The sequence below is a fragment of the Pithys albifrons genome, chromosome 28 (genome assembly GCF_047495875.1).
Source record: "Pithys albifrons albifrons isolate INPA30051 chromosome 28, PitAlb_v1, whole genome shotgun sequence".
Taxonomy (NCBI): Eukaryota; Metazoa; Chordata; class Aves; order Passeriformes; family Thamnophilidae; genus Pithys; species Pithys albifrons.
Window position 1 is genome coordinate 1,455,962 of NC_092485.1, and position 21,398 is coordinate 1,477,359.

Here is a 21,398-nt window from a genome sequence, read left to right on the forward strand (position 1 = left end):
GAGAAGAGGAGGCTCAGAGGTGACCTCAGCACTGTCTGGAACTGCCTGAAGGGAAGTTCTGCCCAGGTGGGGGTTGGTCTCTTCTCCCAGGCACTCAGCAATAGGACAAGGAGGCACAATGGGCTCAAGCTCTGCCAGGGGAAACTGAAGTTGGAGAGCAGAAGGAAATTCTTTGCAGAGAGAGTGCTCAGGCATTGGAATGGGCTGCCCAGAGAGGGGGTGGATTCCCCATCCCTGGAGGTTTTTCAGCTGAGCTTGGCCGTGGCACTGAGTGCCATGATCTGGTAAAGGGACTGGAGTTGGCCCAAGGGTTGGACTTGATCTCGGAGGTCTTTTCCAACCCAATCCATTCTATGACTCTATTCTGTGATTCTTCATACTCTTCTTACCCCACCTGACTGACACATGTTCTCTCTACTCGTGCCCAGGTAATGTGTTCAGAGTGTTTATTTCTCCCAGGCAGACATTGGGATCACCCCTGATTGTCACCTCCAGCAAGGCCAAAAACATGTGGAGCCCTGAAGAAAAGAGCACAGCAACGATTTGGGTTAAATGGAAGGGATCCAGTCCCTCCCTTGCTCAGCACCTTCTGGGTGTGGGTCTGTGCTGACACCTCTTCTTTGGTGTGAGGACACAGGAAAAGTGCACTGTGGAGGGATTAAAATGAGCTCCAGAGATGGAAAAGGATGTCATTTCTTAGGGACAACACATCAACCCCTAGTGCTTGTCAGACACCTGAAATTCAGGTGTGCAAACAACCGATGCAGAGGAGAAATGGCCTTGGGCACTTCTCTGGGCAACCTGTGCCAGGGCCTCACCACCCTCACAGGGAAAAATTTCCTCCCAATATCCCATCTAACCCTTCCCAAGTCCCTCTCCAGCTCTCCTGGAGCCCCTTTAGGCACTGGAAGGGGCTCTCAGGTCTCCCTGGAGCCTGCTCTTCTCCAGTGAACACCCCCAGCTCTCCCAGCCTTTCCTCATAGCACAGGGAGTACAGTCCTTGGAGCATCTTCATGGTGGAACCAACCCTGGCTCTCCCTCAGGTGGGTTATTGGTGCTGTGTGTGACCACAGCCAGTGCAGGGCCCACACTGGTCTGGTCTGGTCTGGTCCTCCTGGGCCATGACACAACACAGAGAACATCACACGGATCAAAGGAGGCCCAACAGGAACAATCCCAGGCTCTTGGCAGATGGGACAGGCAGCTTTACATCAAATCAGTTTTCAGCTTCAAATCCACAGGTCCCAGGGTAAGTCATTCCATTTTTGTCCTGCTTTATGATTAAACTAATGTAGAGGCCATAAACTCTTCTTATTTAATAAAGAATTAGGATCTGTGCAATCCAGGGAAGTTGATGTACTTGGTTGCTACATTCTAAAAATAAAAAATAAAGAAAAGCAGCAGAATGGGATGAGATGGATTTTTTCCCTGTCTTGGTTTAGCCTCTGGAAATCTGGGGTGGACACAAGGAGGGGTAAAAGGGGCAGCTCCTCCTCCCAGACCCTGCTGCTAAACGTGTTCCACCCTTGCCACCCTCCCTGAGGACAAGGAATGTGCAAAGGGCACCACAGCAGAGCCCACTCCAAACTGAGTGGAAGAATCAAACCCCATCTCATCGAGTTTGAGCATCCACATGGGGATGAAATCCATGGCAGGGCCGTGGCAGGGCAGGCACAGTCACCTCTGCCACCCCCAGCCACCCACTCCAGAGGGCACAATTCCAGCAGGAAATAGGATGCCAATCCTTCAGCAGGCACAGGTCACCCATGGATTTGGCTTTCCATTTCTTCAAAAATTTCAAGCAATACTGTGGTAATTTCTGAAAACTTGCACTCCAGTTCTACTGCATCCAATAATCCTGATGATAAATGTTGTTGTTGTGACCCCAAAGGTCTTTTCTGACCCCCACAACGCCCAAAGTGGTAACATTCCCTTGGTTCTGTATGGAATCATCACACTGGACTGAACTGCATCCCATTCCTCTGGCACTTTATCAAAGCCATTTCTTCAAAGGAAAAAACTAAAGGGGACACAGAGAACCATCTGTAATGTCTCAGCTGCTTCAGCCACTGTGCCAGCCCCATTTCCAGCTCCTCCTCCTGTTTGTCCCTCTGTCCCCTGTGGAAGGAAGGGACTGCAGAGCAGGTTTGTCCACAGCTCTCACTGTTACCTCAGCATTGTAGAGATTCTGTCAATCAAAAACTAAAAAAAATAAATCTGGAAGCATTTGTTTGGTAGTTAAATAAAAAGGACCAGTCACACCCTGGCAGCACAGACACAACTCATGGAACAGGCTCAAGGTTGTCTCACCCAACCTGGTGCTTTCAGATGGATCATCTGGGCCAGGCAAGCATTTAACAGTTAAAATTTAACAATGTTTAACAAAAGGCCAAACCAAACCCCTTGGGGACCAATTCCTGCACAGTTCTGATCCCACCATGTCACCATCAGCCACTTCAGGGCTCTGCCCTATCCCAGTGACTCCATGTCCTCCTGCCCATGAGAAAAGGGCTAAAACCAGGAGGGAAAAAACTTACCTGCAAATTCCACGTGGTGATGAGTGGAGGGCACACAAACCCTCCAGGGTTCTGGTGGTGACAGGATGTCATACAGAGAGTGATCTCCTCAGTACAAAGATCTCCAGCCCTCCCACCTCCCAGAGCTCTGGAGGTCCCACCTCTGGCAGCCCTGGAGCCACACTCCTGTCCCCAGGCCATTCCAGCTGTGCCTGCACAGTGACTGCTCTCCAAAGGCTGCTCTCCAACCTGTCCTGCTCAAGGGCCCAGTAAGGACAGGGAAGGTCACTGTGGCCACCAGTCTGGGCTCTGTGGCCACCAGTCTGGGCTGTGGTGAGGAGTCTCCCCTTGGGCCCAGCTGGGCAGGGCTGGCAGGAGGAGCTGCCCCACACCTTTGCCTCCTGAGTGAAATCCCCATTCCTGCCCCTGCCAAGTCCCAAACTACTTTCAGTCCTTCATTCACTCAACCTGCAAATAATTTCAGCTTTGCAATAAACCTGAAAGAGGTTTATTTACTATTTGGTGTGAATAAGATTTTGACCTGCCTCCTCCTTGCAAACCTGGGCAGATGAGTGAGGTGAGGACACAGCACAACTTCTGCACGGCTTTTTTGGAAGATGAATTTCACTTGGCTAAGAGAAATCCCAGTGTGGATCCAGAGGAAAATAAAACTGCATTTCAAACTCTCTAAAAACACCAACATTTAATTTTATAACATAACCAGGGGTTTATTCCACAATATAAACTGCAACATTTGATACAAGCTACCCAAAAAAGGAGAAAGCCAAAATACAGCTGTGGCAATTACTTTACAGATTTTTTTTTCCTGTCTTCTACATCACAGGGCCCTCAGTGACACTAGGATCTAACATTTGCTGTCTGTACACCAACCAATGCTAGAAGCAACACTCTGTTCAATTGTCATTCCAGTCACTGAAACCAGACATAGAAGTTATTGCTCAGATAAATAAACCTAGTCTACGAAAAACAAAGTGGAAAAAAACTAAAGTCTCCAAAGAGTTAACAGAGTAAACAGGGATTTCCTCAAAAGAGGATTATTGGAAAATTCATGGTGCAGGGTTGGTTTTTTTTTTTGTTTGCTTGTTGGTTTTTTTTTTTGCACCCAAACCAAGCTGAATTAAATATGCCTGTAAATCCCAGAGAGGTAACTGAATGCTGTACAATAAAAGGTGCATGTGTCAAATGCCTTCCAAGTCGGTGGAAACCCCTGCAAACAGTCAGCATCTCAAACCTCAACAACCACAAACAGATCAAGGGAAAATACAAAAGTGTCAAAAATTGTTTTGAGTTCTGGAAAATGATCCCATAAGGATAGAAGTAGCACCATTTGCAACCTGGTTTTTAAACCAGCCCCTGTGTGGCTTAATTGAAAAACTGGGAACCTTCTTTAACTCGAGTCCTGAAGGGTTTCTGGGAGTTTTACTTCCGGTACTGCGAGTCCTTGCCCGTGCAGCTGGTGCAGATGTAATCCTCCTTCTCAGCCATCTCGGGAGAGATGCCCACACACACCTGGTGGAACCACTGGTTGCAGCTGCCATCACACTGGACCCAATCGACCTGGCCAAGAGCAGACATGGGGTCAGAGCAGAGTCGTTCAGGGGCTCCTGGTTTGCTTAAATAAATGAGGAATGTTCTGTGCCACAGGTGCCTGGTGCTGGGTGTTCACTTGCTCACTGCCCTCTGGAGATGTGGGCAGGGCACACCTCCCTCTTCCACCCTCTTGCTCTCCCAACTATCACAGACTCAACTTCTCTGTGGCCCTTCCAGACACCTGGGGTTGTCCCTCTCTTCCATTTCCAGCCTGGATGGAGCTGTGCAGAGCCAGAGCACGGCCCCCACCCACACCTGTGTCCCCAGAGCAGAGATGGACATGGTGCTTGCACAGTCCCACCTGCCCCTTCCCATTCCATGCCAACATTCTGATGTTCTGGCTGTTCCAGAGGAGGTGGGATTAGTCCTGTCCATCCCAGCCCCAGGGCAGGTGGAATCAGTCCTGTCCATCCCAGCCCCAGGGGCAGGTGGGATCCGTCCTGTGCATCCCATCATCGGGGGCAGGTGGGATCAGCTCTGCCCTGCCCATCCCAGCCCCAGGGGCAGGTGGGATCAGGGGCAGGTGGGATCAGTCCTGCCCATCCCAGCCCCAGGGGCAGGTGAGATCAGTTCTGCCCATCCCAGCCCCAGGGGCAGGTGGGATCAGCCCTGCCCATCCCAGCCCCAGGGGCAGGTGGGATCAGGGGCAGGTGGGATCAGCCCTGCCCATGCCATCCTCAAGAGGAGGTGAGATCAGCCCTGTCCATCCCAGCCCCAGGGGCAGGTGGGATCAGCCCTACCCATCCCAGCCCCAGGGGCAGGTGGGATCAGCCCTGCCCACACAGACACTGCCAGGGGTTACCCAAGGCCTCCTGCTCTCCTCATGAACAGCGTTTCTGCTGTCATACAGTTCTGGAGCAGCTCCCTGTCCCAGCTCCCTGTCCCAGGTCTCAGCACTGGGCACCCCCCTGAGGGTGTGGCAGCACTGACCTCCTCTCCCTCGGGCTGGAGGCAGTTCAGGGCTGGGCAGATGGCATCCTCATCCTCGGAGTCCTCCTGCTCGGAGAACGACGTGTCCGACGGGAGCAAGTGGCTCTCGCTGGGACGCTGCAGCTCCAGGAGCCGCTCCCGCTCTCTCTCCAGTTTGTTACTGCACAGATCCTTTGAGTGACTCAGTTTCAGTTTCTTCTTCTTAGGTGTTCTCATCTTTTTTACTCTTGCTCTCTTCTCACCACAGAAGCTCTCCCTCTCAAAGCGCCGCTTCAGTTTCCTCTCCATGTAACTCATCCCATCCTTTTTGCCTCGGCAACACTCACTCTGTTGGAAAGACAGTTTGGCAAGGTTGGAAGGATGCAACTAACACTGCCGTTATTCCATACCCTGAGTTTTGGAATAGGCTTAGGGACAACTGCAGTGTTTAACAGTGCTGCCTCTTCAGCAGCCAAGGGCAGGGTCAGGTCCCAGGGACAGAACTCAGAAAGAACACTATTCTCATTTCCTGCCTCTGAGCCCACATCTTCCATGGCAGCTCCCTTGGAAAGCCTCAACACAAGACAAGAGTTAAGTGTTCAAGGCCAGGTTGGGGCTTGGAGCAACCTGGGCTAGTGGAAGGTGTCTCTGCCCATGGCAGGGGGTGGGACAAGATGAGCTTTAAGGTCCCTTCCAACCCAAACCAGTCTGGGATTTTGCAATTCTATGAAGTCAGAACAGATGTATTTAAAGTGACCATAAAAACCAGATTCAAATTTCAAAAATATATTAGGCCACAAAACACATTCAATAATCTGTAACCAATTTGTTATCAAGTTCTTGATTCCTTTTGAACAAGGAGAATGTATTTTCACAGAAGTGCAGCCACAAACCCCTGTAAAGCTCCTGGGCTGAGGCAGAGCCCCTGTGCCAGAGTGACCCAGCCCAGTGCTGCTGTGGGACACTTGCCTTTTCGTTTGTGGGTGCCCCTGGTGATCTCTGCTCCTGGGGCAGAGCAGGGCTCTGCTTGGTGAACAGGGTCTGGTAGAGCTCCTGGATTTCGGGCAGAGAAACCTGCAGCAGCTGTGCCTCCATCATCAGCTCGTCCAGCTCGGTGCTAATGACTGGGGGAGAGACAGGGGAGAGAGCAGGGAGGGAGCCTTCAGTGCCAGCACTGATGAGAACTGCACAGACCAGGAAAATCCTCTGAAAGGGTGAAAGATTTTAAGTCTGCAGCTGTATGAATCAGCTCTCATCTGTTCCCTCTTGACTGCTCATTTTTAACAGCAGGGTTAAAAGGAAAGAGAAAAGCTTGCACAGCAGTTCCTGCACTGTGGCTCAGCAGAGATGCTCCTCTTTCCTGCTGGCTCCAGCATAAGCCATTTCCATTGTTCTGGCAACTTCTCCTGCTTCTGCAGCTACAGGAATGTGGTGATCCCCTCACTACATAATGAGAGGGTAAGATGAACAAAGTGACTGAGATCCATAAGTGAAGCCCAGAGAGGAGAGGAGGGAAGGCTGAGAGGATGAGCCTGGGAACTGAGTCCTGCACTGCAGTCACCACCTGCTGCTGCTCCAAAGTTCACACAGGGCTTTGAAACTGTCTTAGGCTTAGCCCAGCCCTCTTGCCAAGTCCAAAATGTCCCAGATGGGGAGGTCAAAATCACTGAGTAAATAACAGGTTTTTAATACAGAACAACTGAAACAGAACATGACCTGAAAAATGAACCTGGTGACACAAGAACTGCCTTACTTGATGTTAACTGCAACATTACACTGCAATGTTTTGTGTAACACTGAGCTGTGCTGCTTGAAAAGCTGCAGGTTAGACTTGTGCCCCTCAAGCATTATGCATCAGAAGGGAGGAAACAATTAGCAACTTCCTTTCCAAACACTGAATGGTGAGATTCTCAGCACGTCTGTGTTAGTCCAACCCACACAGAGTGAGGTGGGGAAGGTGCAGAGCCTGCACTGGTGACCCCAGCACAGCAGCCCCCAGCTCTGACTCTGTGACAGTTGTGCTGCAGCAAAGCTTACATGGATTTGTGTCCTGTGGATTAAGCACCCCATGGCCTCCAGCACCACCTCCCTGCTGTTCCCATCCACCTCCTCCATGTCCAGTGGTCTGTCCCCCACCTTCCCCCTCCTGCACCTTGGCTGGGGCCACAGCCCACGGTGAGCTGTTCACAAGGGAAGGGGAAAGCCCTCCTGGGACCTCTTGTCCCATTGTGCCCCATCTTCTCACTACATGTGGGAAATTTGTATCCTTGAGCAACAACCAGATGTGCTGCTGCTCAGCCATTTCCTGGTGACCAGGACATGCTCCCCCCTCCACCAAACACAGAGGGGCAAAAAAACCCAAATCAAAGTGAAGATTACAAACCATGGAGTGGGATGCAGTGCTGTCCTGTAGAGAATGGAGAATGCAAATAGATGGTTCTGTTATCCCAGTCATGAGGCATGGAGAATGACATTGCTCCAATTGTCTGGGACACCTAGAAAACAAAATGCAGACAGTTTTGCTAAATGTGGGGCTTCAAGTGTGGAGTAACTCTGACAGATCAACACTTGTTTCTCTTACTGAAATCTTGTATCTCACTGCCCTGTGAAGAGCTTCTCTTGGAGGAGTGTGTTGGACTAGCCCAGGTGACAGGGAAAACAGTTGCAGCAGGACAGCCAGCCATGCTGAGACACTGGATTCTCCAGAAAACCACCTCAAATCCATCAGAACTTAAGTTTCAGCTCACACCTGTGCTGAGATGACTCTGGAGGCCTTCCCTGTCCTGCCACAGCACTGTTGGCTCCAGAGGGGTCCCTGGCTCGGGCACAGAGAGGGATCCAGGACGGTGCACATGGAGAGATTCTCTTCCACTGAGCTTTGCAGGGATCTCTGATTTGGGAAATGCAGTTACAAGGACCTGGATTAGCTCTGCCAGAGATAACCTGATTTGGAAGGTTTACTGACTGGAGCTCCAGACCCCACAAAAATGGCTACATTGCTCTCAGGTGGGGGGAACCTCAGGGTTCTGTGCTAATAAAATTAAACTCACTGTTTCCATTTCTGACTCAAACATCAACTTACATACCCAAAATCTTGGCCAGGTCTTTCAGCTACACTACTTCACCTTGTGAAAAGATACTTTCAGCCCTGCATAACCAGAAGAATTCTCTTAGATGCCTAAAGAATATTCAGCCTGGGAGGTCTAGTAGAAGTGAGGAGGAAGAGGAGTAGTAAGGGATGAAGACACTGTAGAAAACAAACTCCTCTGAGAGCCAAGCTGGTAACACACAGGACAGTTTGTGTCTCTGTTAGTAATTTCCCAACACTTAAAACTCTATTTGAATACTGGTAAGAACAGAATATAACGACTAACTGAGTAGTCAGCACTCCAGAAACAATAACTCCAGCAGCTCTGCCATTAGTGGTGTCACAGAAGAGCAGAGAAGCTGGAGGAGGAGAGGGGGGAACAGGCTCTTTGGGAGGAATTGTTCCTGGACTCCAGCAGAAGGGAACATGGAAGCTGCTGCTGGAACACACACACACCCTGGCTGATGGGCACAGCAGGACCCAGCTCCCTACAGCTGGAAAGCACAACACAAATGCCTCGGTGGGATTTGCAGGGAGCTGCACCAAGGGCAGACACAGAGCAGTGCTGGAGCCTGCCCCTGCTGACCCCACACTGCCAGGGAGGGGCTGGGCATCCCAGAGCAGTGTTTCAGCCTATCCCTGCTGACCCCACACTCACGGGGAGCTGCACCAAGGGTAGCCCCAGAGCAGTGATGCAGCCTGTCCCTGCTGACCCCACACTCACAGAGCAGTGCTTCAGCCTGTCCCTGCTGACCCTACATTCCCAGGGAGGGGCCGGGCATCCTAGAGAGGTGCTGCAGCCTGGCCCTGCTGACCCCACACTTCCAGGGAAGGGCTGCACCAAGGGCAGTCCCAGGGCAGTGCTACAGCCTGTCCCTGCTGACCCCACACTCCCAGAGCAGTGCTGCAGCCTGCCCCTGCTGACTCCACACTCCCAGGGCAGTGCTGCAGCCTGCCCCTGCTGACCCCACACTCCCAGGGACAGGCTGCACCAAGGGCAGCCCCAGAGCAGTGCTGCAGTCTGTCCCTGCTGACCCCACACTCCCAGGGAAGGGCTGCACCAAGCCCAGCCCCAGAGCAGTGTTGCAGCCCAGCCCTGCAGACCCCACACTCCCAGGGCAGAGCTGCAGCCTGGCCCTGCTGACCCCATGCTCTCAGGGGGCTGGGATGCCCAGTCCCATAGCAATGCTGCAGCCTGTCCCTGCTGACCCCACGCTCTCAGGGGGCTGGGATGCCCAGCCCATCCTCACCTTGTTTGCCTCCGGCAGCTGCCCCACCGAGGGCTGCCACCGGCTGTACAGTAATCCTGAGCCAACCTTGTCCTGGATGCGTTTGAGATTCCCTGAATACAACATTTGTTGTGCTCTGTGCTGCCAGTTCACAGTTCTCTCGATCATGTACCGCAGGGCGTCCCCCTCGGGCAGCCGCACGCGGATGCGCTGCAGCGACGCCAGCAGCGGCAGGATCTTCTCGAGGGGCGGCTTCTCGGAGCGGTGGCACTGCGGGCACAGCCACACGTGGGGTCCCTGCGCAACGCTGGGCACCGACACGCAGCCGGTGTGGAAGAAGCCCCTGCAGAGCTCACACTGGATCATGGGAGCAGCGGGCTCCTTCTGGCACAGACACACTTTCAGCTCGGAGTCCTCCTCGCTCGACAGCACCTTCACCTCGTTGGCCGCTCGCAGGGCACGCAGCGCCTCCATCTCCCGCAGCCGGGCCTCGCCGAGCGTGGCCATCTGAAAGGAAGGCATTCAAAGGGATGGCACCTCCAGAGGACACTGCTCGTCACAGACACAGGGCCCTCTGCTCCTTCACTCTGCAGGCACAGCACTCCTCACACCCCTGGAATGCTGCCAGGGCTCTCTGTCTGCCTCTGAACTGGAGCAGGAATGGGGATGGAGGGGCAGGGATGGGGATGGAGGGGCAGAGAAGGGGATGGAGGGGCAGAGAAGGGGATGGAGGGGCAGGGATGGGGATGGACCAGCCTGTCCTTCCAGTGCAGCTCCAACTCTGGCCTGCAGACAAGGGAGGCCAAAACCAAAGCATGTACAGGTTTTAAGTAGTTGCCATAAGTCAAAACTTAAATCTCCCACATTAAAGGGATAAATGCACTCAAACCCCTCCCAATGAGCCCACTGATCTCATTACTTTGTTACCTGGCCACAGGGGAGGCTCTGCAATAGGTCTGCTGGGATGAAGCCCTTCCCCACCACTGACTGAGTCTGCTCCACCCAGAGCAGTGTTTCAGTGACTCCATAATGCATGACGTTTCCTTTAATTATTTAGAATGTTTGTTTTAATTATAAATGCTGCTAAGTTATTCTGTTCTTTGAAAAGATCTTTTATAAGGTTTAGATATGGTGGGGTAAAACAGGTTTCCATTTTTTATCTTCCTGGACTGCTCTCAGCTACAGGCACTGCCTGCCAAACTGTGAGGCTGCTTCATGCACAAAGCAACACACTGAAAGCAATTTTGGGAAGTCAGAAGCAAGCACAGAAAAGTGCAATCCCAAAGGCCCTGCAGAGTAGCAAGGCAAGAGGAACTGGGTGGAAGCCTGAAGGGAGGGAAAACAGAATCAAGGGTTCAAGAACTCAGAAGGAACTCCTTTTGGAAGGATCCAGATCACGCACCGCAGACGCCGTGTCCTTGCTCTCGGAGAGTGCCCGCTCCAGGTCACTGAGGGTCTCCAGCTTTGTGCTCTTCTTCTTGCCACTTGGCACTGGCTCCTTCAGCTTCTTCTGCTTCCTCTTCAGACTGAGCATTCCGATGTCACACCAGGGACACAACACCTGAGGGACAGGACAGAAGTGGCTCACCTGGCAGCAGGGGCACACCTGGCAGCACTGGCACACCTGGCAGCAGGGGCACACCTGGAACCGGTGGCACACCTGGAACCGGTGGCACACCTGGAACCGGTGGCACACCTGGCAGCAGTGGCACACCTGGCAGCACGGGCACACCTGGCAGCAGGGGCACACCTGGCAGCAGGGGCACACCTGGAACCGGTGGGACACCTGGCAGCACTGGCACACCTGGCAGCGGTGGCACACCTGGCAGCAGGGGCACACCTGGCAGCATGGGCACACCTGGCAGCAGGGGCACACCTCCACTGTTCCTAATGCACCATCCTGCCCTAATGCAGCCACAGGCTGAGAGCTGGGGCTCCTGCAGTTATTCCATCTGAGGGATCAAGGTAAGGTTATCTGGGAGGTGGGGAGAGCTGGAAGGTTGAACCTTCAGCTTTATCAAATGGCCAGACCCAAACACCCTTGTGTTTCACCCACACAGAGACAGCCAATACACTGAGCGGCCTCCACGGGACTGAAGCTGCAAACCCTGGAAAAAGCAGATTCCAGGGGCTGCCCAGCATTCCCATCTGTCCTGAGGGAGAGCAGGGCTGGAGGGTCAGAGGGGCTCAGTGCAGGGCAGAGAGTGGGTTGCTCGAGGAGTGCAGGTGGGATACCCCCCACACCTCCAGCTGCACAAGGGCAGTGAAGCAGCTCCAGCCTCACCTTGGCACACCAAACCTGAGGAGGGTGGAGCAGGTATGAACCTGCACACCTGCAGCTTGGCCTGACTCACTGGAGTAAATCCAGTGCCACAGATTTGTCAATATTCCCATTTTCATAATGAAAATGTCAGACACTGGCACTGCCTGCTCTCAATGATTAAGAACAGAGGATGCATAGCTAAATCTTAAGCATTTAAAAAAGTTTAAAACTATCATTAAAGCACAGGTCACTAATGAAAATATATAATGTAATATATAAAGCTAAAGCAACTCTGCAAATATACAATTTTCTGCTCCTCCCTGAGGTCACCCAGTAGCTCCATGTGCCTGTGCTGTGACTGTCAGGGCTGACCCCCAGGGCTGGGACCTCTTACCTCCAGCAAGGAATAGGGAGAATTCTCACACAGGAAGGTGTTTGCTGCACATTCCTTCCAGGCCTGCACTTCAGACACCAGGGCCTCCAGCCTGGGCAGGTAATCCAGGTGCACTGGGATGGATCGACCCCTCGTGACGAGCTCTGCCAGCGTGTCCAGCACGGGCACACGGCCCCCGACCTGCCAGGGTGGAAATCAGGAAATTCTGGGTGTGCACAGCACAGGGCACTGCCCCCAGTCCCTGCAGCCACTCAAGGGGAAGGGACAGCTTGTAAAAATTAATTTACTGCAGACACCTCAGTCTCCTCCACAGCAGTTAGTACAGTACTTGTGCTGCTTGGGTGTGAGTCAGAACACACAGACAAAATGAACACCATGTTTCAGGGTGGAAGGAAGGACACACTTCCCAAGTGACACTTGGAAAAATAAAAAAAAACAAACCAGAGACTGCCAACAATTAAGCAACCTCACAATCTCACACTCTGCATTCACAGCAGAAAGTGGAAATAATTCTGAAATCATAGAACACAACCAGAAGTAAACTGGCACCAAGAGGTAATTCCAGAGGTAATTTCTGGAACAGGCAGTGATGTGGGACTGGAGAACTACTCCCCCAAAACAACTCCAACACCTCTAGCAGCAACCTCCAAGTTACCAACCTCCTGATACCAAGAGCTTCCAAGTCACAGACATGTCCTAAAACCTTCACAGAACTGAAGCAAAAATTCTTGGCAAAGACAGACACATTTTTCCATATTCAAGAGGCAAAATCTCAGAGTCCAGATCAAGAAATTTGCAAGTGCCAGGAACAATTCATTTAAGCCCTCTCAAGAAACCTCTCAAATGAAAGTTAATATTACATGAACTTTATTCCTTAAAAATATCTAAGCTTAAAAGAAGTTTTTATAAAAAGCTCAGTTTAGGCTAGAGAGGCCTGAAAATACCCTTGGGTCAGATCAGGAGTTCATTTCATGGAAAAAACATGAGGACAAATAAAAATATAAACCAATAGTTGGCAACTTATATCAAAACATGAAATCAGGGCTATCCCAGTGCCACCCTGGCCTGATCTGGGCAGTCCCACTGACCCCCTGGCTCAGCACTCACAAGAGTGAGCAGGAACAACTTCTGTATCACTTTAGTTGTTACTGAGCAGAACTGACCTTAAGGTCAAGTTCCATATTACAGTATCTTTTTAACTTTAGATTTTTTTAATAGCTCCTTTACAGATTTTATTGCAGTTTGTTGTGAGGGTGAAGGAGATCAGGAGCAGAAACAAGCAAGGGAAGTTCCAGCCAGGTGGGGGTTGGTCTCTTCTCCCAGGCACTCAGCAATAGGACAAGGGGGCACGATGGGCTCAAGCTCTGCCAGGGGAAACTGAAGTTGGACATCAGAAAAAACCTCTTTGCAGAGAGAGTGCTCAGGCATTGGAATGGGCTGCCCAGAGAGGGGGTGGATTCCCCATCCCTGGAGGTTTTTCAACTGAGATTGGCCGTGGCACTGAGTACCATGATCTGGTAAAGGGACTGGAGTTGGCCCAAGGGTTGGACTTGATGATCTCGGAGGTCTTTTCCAACCCAATCCATTCTATGATTCTGTGATTCTGTGGATGGGGCACTGAGTGAGAATCCACCATGTCTTGATCCAACCCCACTGGGGGAATCCACCATGTCTTGATCCAACCCCACTGTGATCACCAGCCCAGGGCACGGAGTGCCCTGGGCTGGTGATCACAGTGGGGTTGGATCAAGGGTTGGACTTGATGATCTGAGAGGTCTTTTCCAACCCAATCCATTCTGTGAAAGTCAGGGCAGTGAGTGTGACTGCCCCATGGCCAAGGGAACAGATGGCACAGATCCCCAGGGCACACCCAGGGTCTGGAGCCTCAGAGCACACCTGGGGTGCAGAGGGTGGCTCTGGTGACCTGAGCAGGGTCACTGTCCCTCCCCAGCAGCCACGAACGAGCACAGCTGATGTACCTGCAGAGCCTCCACCTCCTGCAGCCAGTCCTTGGCCTTCTGCACGGCGTCCTTGAGCGCCGCTCCGTTGGGCAGGTAGGCCGGGATCTCCTCCAGCTCCTTCACGGCGGCCGCCAGGCTGCTCAGGGACTGCCGCGGTCTGGGGACACGACAGCTCACATGGGACATGTTGCATTACAAGGGGAGCTCTTCTACTCCTCCAGGCTATTAAAATCAGAGGGTCACACCAAATAATGGTGTTATGTCCAGCCCTGGGCTGCTCCAGGAGCATCAGGAACACAGGGGAGCTTCAGAAGTGTCTGTTGCCTCACTCCAGATTCCTACTAGAAATATTCTCACATTTGGACTTAAGGAAGATTTATCTTTTATTAACTTTTGAATGACAGAGCCATGGATCCTCAAACACCCATCAAACCCTCAACCAGCAGAAGCTGAAAGATTCTGCTTTGGAAAGTTAAAACCCTGACATTTGCCTTTTCTCCGTTTCCCAGTTTGATTCTGTGGTTTTAGAAAGGTACAAACACAGCAGAGCCCAATATTGGAGGTTAAACCCAAGCTTAGTCAGCTTTATGAAGTTATTTTAAAACACTATGGGTAACAGTGGGTAAGAAACACTCAGATGCTTTTATGAGGCTGGGGCAAAATTTAAAAAAAAAGAAATAAAAGTCAGGAATCTTGAGGGAATAAACTTGGCACACAAGTTTGTGTCACCTTCCTAAACAATAAGTACACTGGTCTCCCCCATTTTACTTTATAAATCAGGGGGTCAAAACAACAAGCAAGAATATTTTTCTTAGTAAGGATGTATTTGGCTTATCTTCTCTGCATGAAAAAAATCTCCTTGTTAGTTGGAGATAGTCCTACATGGACCTATATGGACTATAAATGTAGCTGGTGGCACATATCTGAGCTCCACCTGGCCCTGTGTCCTCCAGCCTGACACTGGGTGGGGAAAGAAGGAGGAAAAGAAGGAAGTAGTATCTTAAACCCCTTTCTTGTGGTAAAAGGAGATGGTGGAGCAGCACAAATACTGCAAGGCAACTCCAACAACCAGAATCACTCACTTTCATCCTCCCTCTCCAGCCCTGTCCCTTCTGCTGGAACAAGCTCTGCCTTCACACAGTGAACTGGGTGACCCAAGGGGAGCCCCTTCAGGAGTCACAGCCCTTCCACCTGGAACAGCTCATGAACTACAAACAGCACTGAGACTCAGGCACTCAGCAACAGGACAAAGGGGGCACGATGGGCTCAAGCTCTGCCAGGAGAAACTGAAGTTGGAGATCACAAGAAAATTCTTTGCAGAGAGAGTGCTCAGGCATTGGAATGGGCTGCCCAGAGAGGGGGTGGATTTCCCATCCCTGGAGGTCTTTCAACTGAGCTTGGCCGTGGCACTGAGTGCCATGATCTGGTAAAGGGGCTGGAGTTGGCCCAAGGGTTGGACTTGATGATCTGGGAGGGCTTTTCCAACCCAGTCAATTCTATGATTCAGCCCTACCTGGCCTTGATCAGGTTCCTGGCCTTGTCATCCCAGTGCTCGGACACGGTGAGCAGCTCCTGCAGCTTGGCCATGGCCTTCTCCACAGCAGGGTAGGGCGCCAGCCCCACGCCCGAGTCTATGAGCCGCCTCATGTCGTCCAGGGTGAGCGAGTGGTGCTCGGAGGAGGCCACGTGCACGTCCTGCAGCCACCGCGCCTGCTCCAGCCGCACCCGCAGCTCGCCCAGCTGCGGCAGCTCCACGTCGAACTCGAAGCTGACGTCCAGCAGCTCCTGCAGCTCCACAGCACTGGGCATCTCCTCCGAAAGCAGCTTCTGGCTTTGCTCTTGGAAAGCCTCCACACGGTCAAGGAGATCCTGTGTTGGTACAGAAAAATCAAAGGTGAGCAATTCAGAGCTATACAGACCCTGTGAGACTGAAGGCAGATATTTGCTGAGAAACAGCAAGGCCACAGCTGCTGTTGTCCAGTAAAGGAGAAATCACTCCCCAGGAGTTCCCAGCAACTCCCCAGAAGTTTCTCATGAGAACTCCTCAGGTGTCCCACAGGATACTGGAGATGTTCCTGAAAACAGTCAAGATGATATAACTCCCTGAAGGGAAGTTCTAGCCAGGTGGGGGTTGGTCTCTTCTCCCAGGCACTCAGCAATTGGACAAGGGGGCACGATGGGCTCAAGCTCTGCCAGGGGAGGTTTAGGTTGGATATCATAAAGAAATTCTTTGCAGAGAGAGTGCTCAGGGATTGGAATGGGCTGCCCAGAGAGGGGGTGGATTCCCCATCCCTGGAGGTTTTTCAACTGAGATTGGCCGTGGCACTGAGTGCCATGATCTGGTAAAGGGACTGGAGTTGGCCCAAGGGTTGGGCTGGATGATCTCAGAGGTCTTTTCCAACCCTATTGATTCTATGATCCTATGATTATTCTGTATGGAGCATCCTGCCCAGTGCTCCCAGTACTGCCTGAAATGCTGTTCCTGCAGGAAGCTCACAGCTGGCACCTTGGCATCCTGCCAGCACGGCTGTTTCCCAGGTTGGACAACCTCCCCCAGCATGGAATAAAGCCTTTTTTAGAACGAGATTAAACTGTGAACCCCTCTGCAGTTACTGTTGGTCATTTATATTAACAGTGTAATTTGCATGACTACATATAATTGAGGCTTGTTGAGGATGATATAAAGGAACACTCTGACCATATGTGTTTGCTATTTCCCTGCTCAGGAATGCCAGATGGAGAGGAACTGTTTGCATGTCTGGAATTTCCGAACTTCTGCTTTTCAACCAGCAAGAGAATTTCACAGCTCCAGTGCTATAAACAAATAACTGTAAATAGGCTTGTACCAAATCTGATCCACACACTGATAAAGCTTATAAAGCTTCTGAGACAGCAGTCACAGCTGAGTTGAACTGGTCTCTGTTCGTGCTCAGTTCCACCACACTGTCTGATCTCTCAGTGCTGGGTGAACACTCAGTGGACAGTACAGGAGCTGGGCATGGCATCTCCTGGTTCCAAGTGTCACAAACATGCAAAGCTCTTCTCCTCTCAGACTGAAGTTTTGGCTGCCCCAAATTTATTTTCCTTTTTTTAATTGCCCCTCAGCGGGATATGAAACATTCTGACAAATTCTGAAGTGAAATTTTTAATTAGTTTCAGCTTGTTTGAGGGTTGATCATCTGGGGAGCACCAGCACCAGCTCTGTGGGAGACACAGTGACCTGACCCCCTGACAGCAGCACCTTCTTCTGCTGGAGCAAAGATTTGGGCAGCCTTGGCTGGAATTATCTCTGATGGTTCCTGGAATGTGGGTAGAGAGGATGAGGAGGGATCTAATTACAAGACAAAAGACTAATAAAGGAAGGTGATAAGAACAAGAGACCTCCCTCAGATCACTGTGGGGTTTGAATGTTTTCACATTAACCTGGTTTTCTAAGAGTAGACCAGTTAACTGACCCCAAACTTTTAACCAGTAGTTGCCCAGGTCATCCTGCTGCTTCTCCTGCACTCCTTCACACAACATTAACACTTTGACTTGCCTGGGCAGTATAAAAACCTGCTGCCCTTGAACACCAGCAGGTCAGAGCTCTGTGCAGGAGTCCCCCCGCCCTGCCCGTGCACAGGTTATGAATCCTCGGAGCAAACAGCAAGGCAGGAGATGGACAGTGCAAACCCAGCCCTGCAGTGCTCCTGTTGTGTCCCCAGGCCCTGGCAGGGTACCTTCAGCAGGGGTGTCTGGCTGAGCAGGCAGGGCAGGGCGTAGAGCTGCCTCACAAACAGCCGCAGCTCGTTCACCGTCAGCTGGTTCTGGCACTTCCCTCCCCCGGAGCGGTACCTGCAACGACAGTTCAGCTCCTGGTTACCACTGCAAAGAAGGGAAAACAAAAATCTGAACTTCCAGGCCAGCTTGGACAGGGCTTGGAGCAACCTGGTCTGTATGGAAGGTGTCCAAGCCCATGGCAGGGGGTGGAACAACTTTAAGGTCCCTTCCAAGCCCATGGCAGGGGGTGGAACAACTTTAAGGTCCCTTCCAACCCAAAACATCCCGGATTTTTTCATTCCCTGACATCTGCTTATGATTTTGTGTCAGTGAGGCCTCACTCAGGCAAACAGAATATTCACAAGCACCCAAGCAGTGCAGGGCTCACATACATGGGAAACCTCAGCCTGCCACTGCAGAATGAGCTATTGTTGAAATACTCTGTCATATTAAATGGGATTCTGGAACAACTACTCAGCCTTGGAAGGGCACTGGTTATTATGGAAGAAAATTAGGCTTTTTTCCAGAACACAAAGCAATTGTGGATAAACTATTCAGTTATGTTGCAATAGCTATTGTAGTCAGCTCTGCTCATGCCCACACCAAAAGAGAACAAATCCCAATTCTGAATGGGTTTTATATTGACAGGTTGTGTAGGCACTTCTGAAAAATCCTCTCTACGCTGAAATCAGCATTTTAATTTTTATCTAAAAGCTTCTCATCAAACGAGTGGCTTATAAGTGTTAACAAACTGGCCAATATCAAAAACCTCTCTAAACTCAAGCCAGTATTAACGAGGTCTGAGAACCCTGAACAGAAAAGGAAAGAGATCCCTTACAATGCTGGCTCAAATTGACTCCACAGAACAACAGCCCAGCAGGATATGCCAGCACGACTGGAATGTGAACATCATAAAATTAATTTTAATTTACTATTCTAGGTTAAAAATAGGTATTTTCAAAGGATACACAGGATCACATTGGGAGTTGCAAACCCCATGGTCAGCTGAACAATAAAATTAATTCAAAGTCTCAGGTACAACACAGGTTTCTTTATAGTGTGCTTTGCTCTACTATTTTTTGTGGAAGTTCTGCAGTATATTCCAGGGAAAGGGAGGAGTTTTTAAACAAATATTTATTTACATACACATATCTAAATGGCAAAACTGACTGTCACAAGACATTTTTGATAACATGGAATACATGTACATTTTTGATAACAGAAAATACATGAGCCTAAAGAAAGCATTGCCAGAAGCCAAGCCCAGATCCATGCAGGGTTATTAATCACAAAGATCTCCAAGCAAAAGGTCTCCAAACTCTTGGAGACTGAAGGGCAGAGCAGGTTTCCTGAGGCCTAGAGAGGGAAGGGGATGGACAGGGAGAACATCCCTTTCAGTTCCAGCAGCACGGGGGCCCCACTGTGCTCTGGCCCAATTCTGTTCACAGAACTTCTCCCAACCAGTTTCTGTGAGGGTTTAACCCCCCAGCACAGAGAGAACAAGAGGAAAGAGGGATGTACAGCCCATCTGCATCTATTCAGGTACTGCAGAGAAACTGGTGAGCAAGAGAGACAGGATTTACTCTAAGACAGTATCATCACCTCTCCTGGTCTTCTCTTACACCAATACAGGCACAACTAAATTCATGCAATGAGATCTGGCCTTGGCCTTCTGTTCTTCTGGCTCCTCTCAACTCATTTCAGACATGGAAGTGTCAGCAGGGCCAAGCAGAAGCTCACAAAGAACGTGTTACTCCAACACTGCCCTATCTTCAAATCTCTCCAGCAAATAACCTGTCTAAAGGATTCAATATAAAGAGCAGGTATTTTTCAGAGTCTTCCCACAACATTCCTACCAGCAGCAGCTCAGGGAGTTAAGGCACTTCATTTTTCCACAACACAGAGAGTGATGAATACAATTACACCTGCACTACAGACAGATTTACAGTCCCCAGGGCACAAAGACAAGTGGATTGTATCTTGCTGGGTGTTACTTTGTCTGGACATACCACACCACTTTTTCTTTTCAGGGAACACTGGAATGAATTTACTGCCCAACTGTCAAACATGGAGGAAGAGGAGATTTGAAAGCTCAGGATGTTTAACTTATTACACACAGTAACAGTGAATCTCCCTGTCAAAGACAACTCTCTTGAGGAGATGGAGGGATTCCTCTCATTTTTAACTCTTGCAGAGCACTGACATCCATCACTGCCCACTGACATCCATCTCTGGGGGCTCAGTTTTGCTGCAGACACACAGTGGCACTTACCTGGTTTGTCTCTTGCCATTGAGCAGCTGCTGGGCCACCGAGGCACATTTGTCTGCGTCCTGTGTCACCAGCCGGAGGTGTCGCAGCAGGTCGTTGTCGGGGAACTTCTTCACTTCTGATTCTTCTATCAAAGCCTTAAAACTCACGAGACCTGTTGGGAAAGACATTAAGTTAAGAATTCTCCCTTTGTGATGGATTTTCCTTGGTAAGGCTGAGAAACACAACACATTAAATGTGTTCCTGTTTCTACTTCAGTTATATTTTGTGTCAAAGTGATTTACATCCTGTCACACAGTGACAGCTCGGCATCATTTCTGGGACCACAGCAGCTAAAATATTTACTTTAAAACGTGAAATGGCTACGATTTCTTTTGACTGCCACATAAGAAAAGACTGAAAAATCAGCCCTTTTAAATGATGTGCTGCAGACAACAGGGAGGAGAGGATACTGACTTTTCTTGTTGTTAATTTTGGCCTCCAGGGCCTCGCTGACGTTGGACGCCCACTCGTTGTACGACTCCGCGCGCATCTTCAGCGCGTCCATCATCGGGTACAGCTCCTCCAGGGTGTAGCGGTACCTGCAGGCAGCACACACACAGCTCAGCCCCTGCAGCACAGCTGGGGGAGCAGGAGGGTGCAAGGGAAGGGCCAGACAGGGCTCTGAGCACCCTGGGCTAGTGGAAGATGGAGGCAGAACAAGGTGAGCTTTACAGACCCTCCCAAACCAAACCACTCACAGAATCACAGACTATTCTGAGTTGGAAAGGGACCCACAAGGATCATTGAGTCCAACTCTTAAGTCAATGGGCCATAGAGGGGATTAAACCCATGACCTTGGCACTATCACAACCAAGTTTTAACCAACTGAGCTAATCTCAGTGGCCTTCACTCTGTGATTCTAAGATATGTTAGTCCACACAACACACAATGAGCTCCTGTGCACCCACAGGGTTATTCAATTAAGACCTGCAACTACACAACACACAGTGAGCTCCTGTGCACCCACAGGGTTACTCAATTAAGACCTACAACTACACCATGTTCTTTCTGAAACAATTTCAATGTTGCAATTCCTTCAAAAAGTGATTTCAACAGGACAATGAAGGAATTGTGAAACTGTCTTCCAAAGATCTACCAAACAGCAAAGGAAAGCTGACAACAGGAAGGAAAGCTCTGAAAAGCAAAACAATACTTCCTGGCAAGGACTGGATATAAGGGACAATGACCTTGTTGCTATAAATAAAAATGCAAACTAACTTAGCCAGCAATTTTTGCCATTATAGAACAAGAAGAGCTGAATGCTGAAGAGAAAGAGGCTTTGTGTGTGAGCACAAAACAGGCTTGTTGTTCTGGGGGCACCGGATTTGCAAAGGACTGAAACAGAAACAGAAACCAG

The 21,398-nt window shown here is 50.4% G+C and overlaps 1 protein-coding gene across 1 annotated transcript in view; it reads right to left on the reverse strand.

The window, feature by feature from the left end:
- Positions 1–3,170: 3,170 nt before the first annotated feature.
- The window catches only part of KDM5B (lysine demethylase 5B), a 56,584-nt gene continuing 38,356 nt past the window's right edge, over positions 3,171–21,398 (reverse strand). The window contains exons 16-27 of the mRNA XM_071578451.1: positions 20,456–20,580; positions 20,003–20,153; positions 17,691–17,805; positions 15,485–15,840; positions 13,990–14,128; positions 12,011–12,190; positions 10,756–10,914; positions 9,375–9,860; positions 7,420–7,531; positions 6,006–6,160; positions 5,058–5,384; positions 3,171–4,094 (exon numbers count right to left, since the gene is read on the reverse strand). Coding sequence (XP_071434552.1) covers positions 3,957–4,094; positions 5,058–5,384; positions 6,006–6,160; positions 7,420–7,531; positions 9,375–9,860; positions 10,756–10,914; positions 12,011–12,190; positions 13,990–14,128; positions 15,485–15,840; positions 17,691–17,805; positions 20,003–20,153; positions 20,456–20,580 — 2,443 coding nt within the window. The 3' untranslated portion in view covers positions 3,171–3,956. The remainder of the gene's footprint in view (positions 4,095–5,057; positions 5,385–6,005; positions 6,161–7,419; positions 7,532–9,374; positions 9,861–10,755; positions 10,915–12,010; positions 12,191–13,989; positions 14,129–15,484; positions 15,841–17,690; positions 17,806–20,002; positions 20,154–20,455; positions 20,581–21,398) is intronic.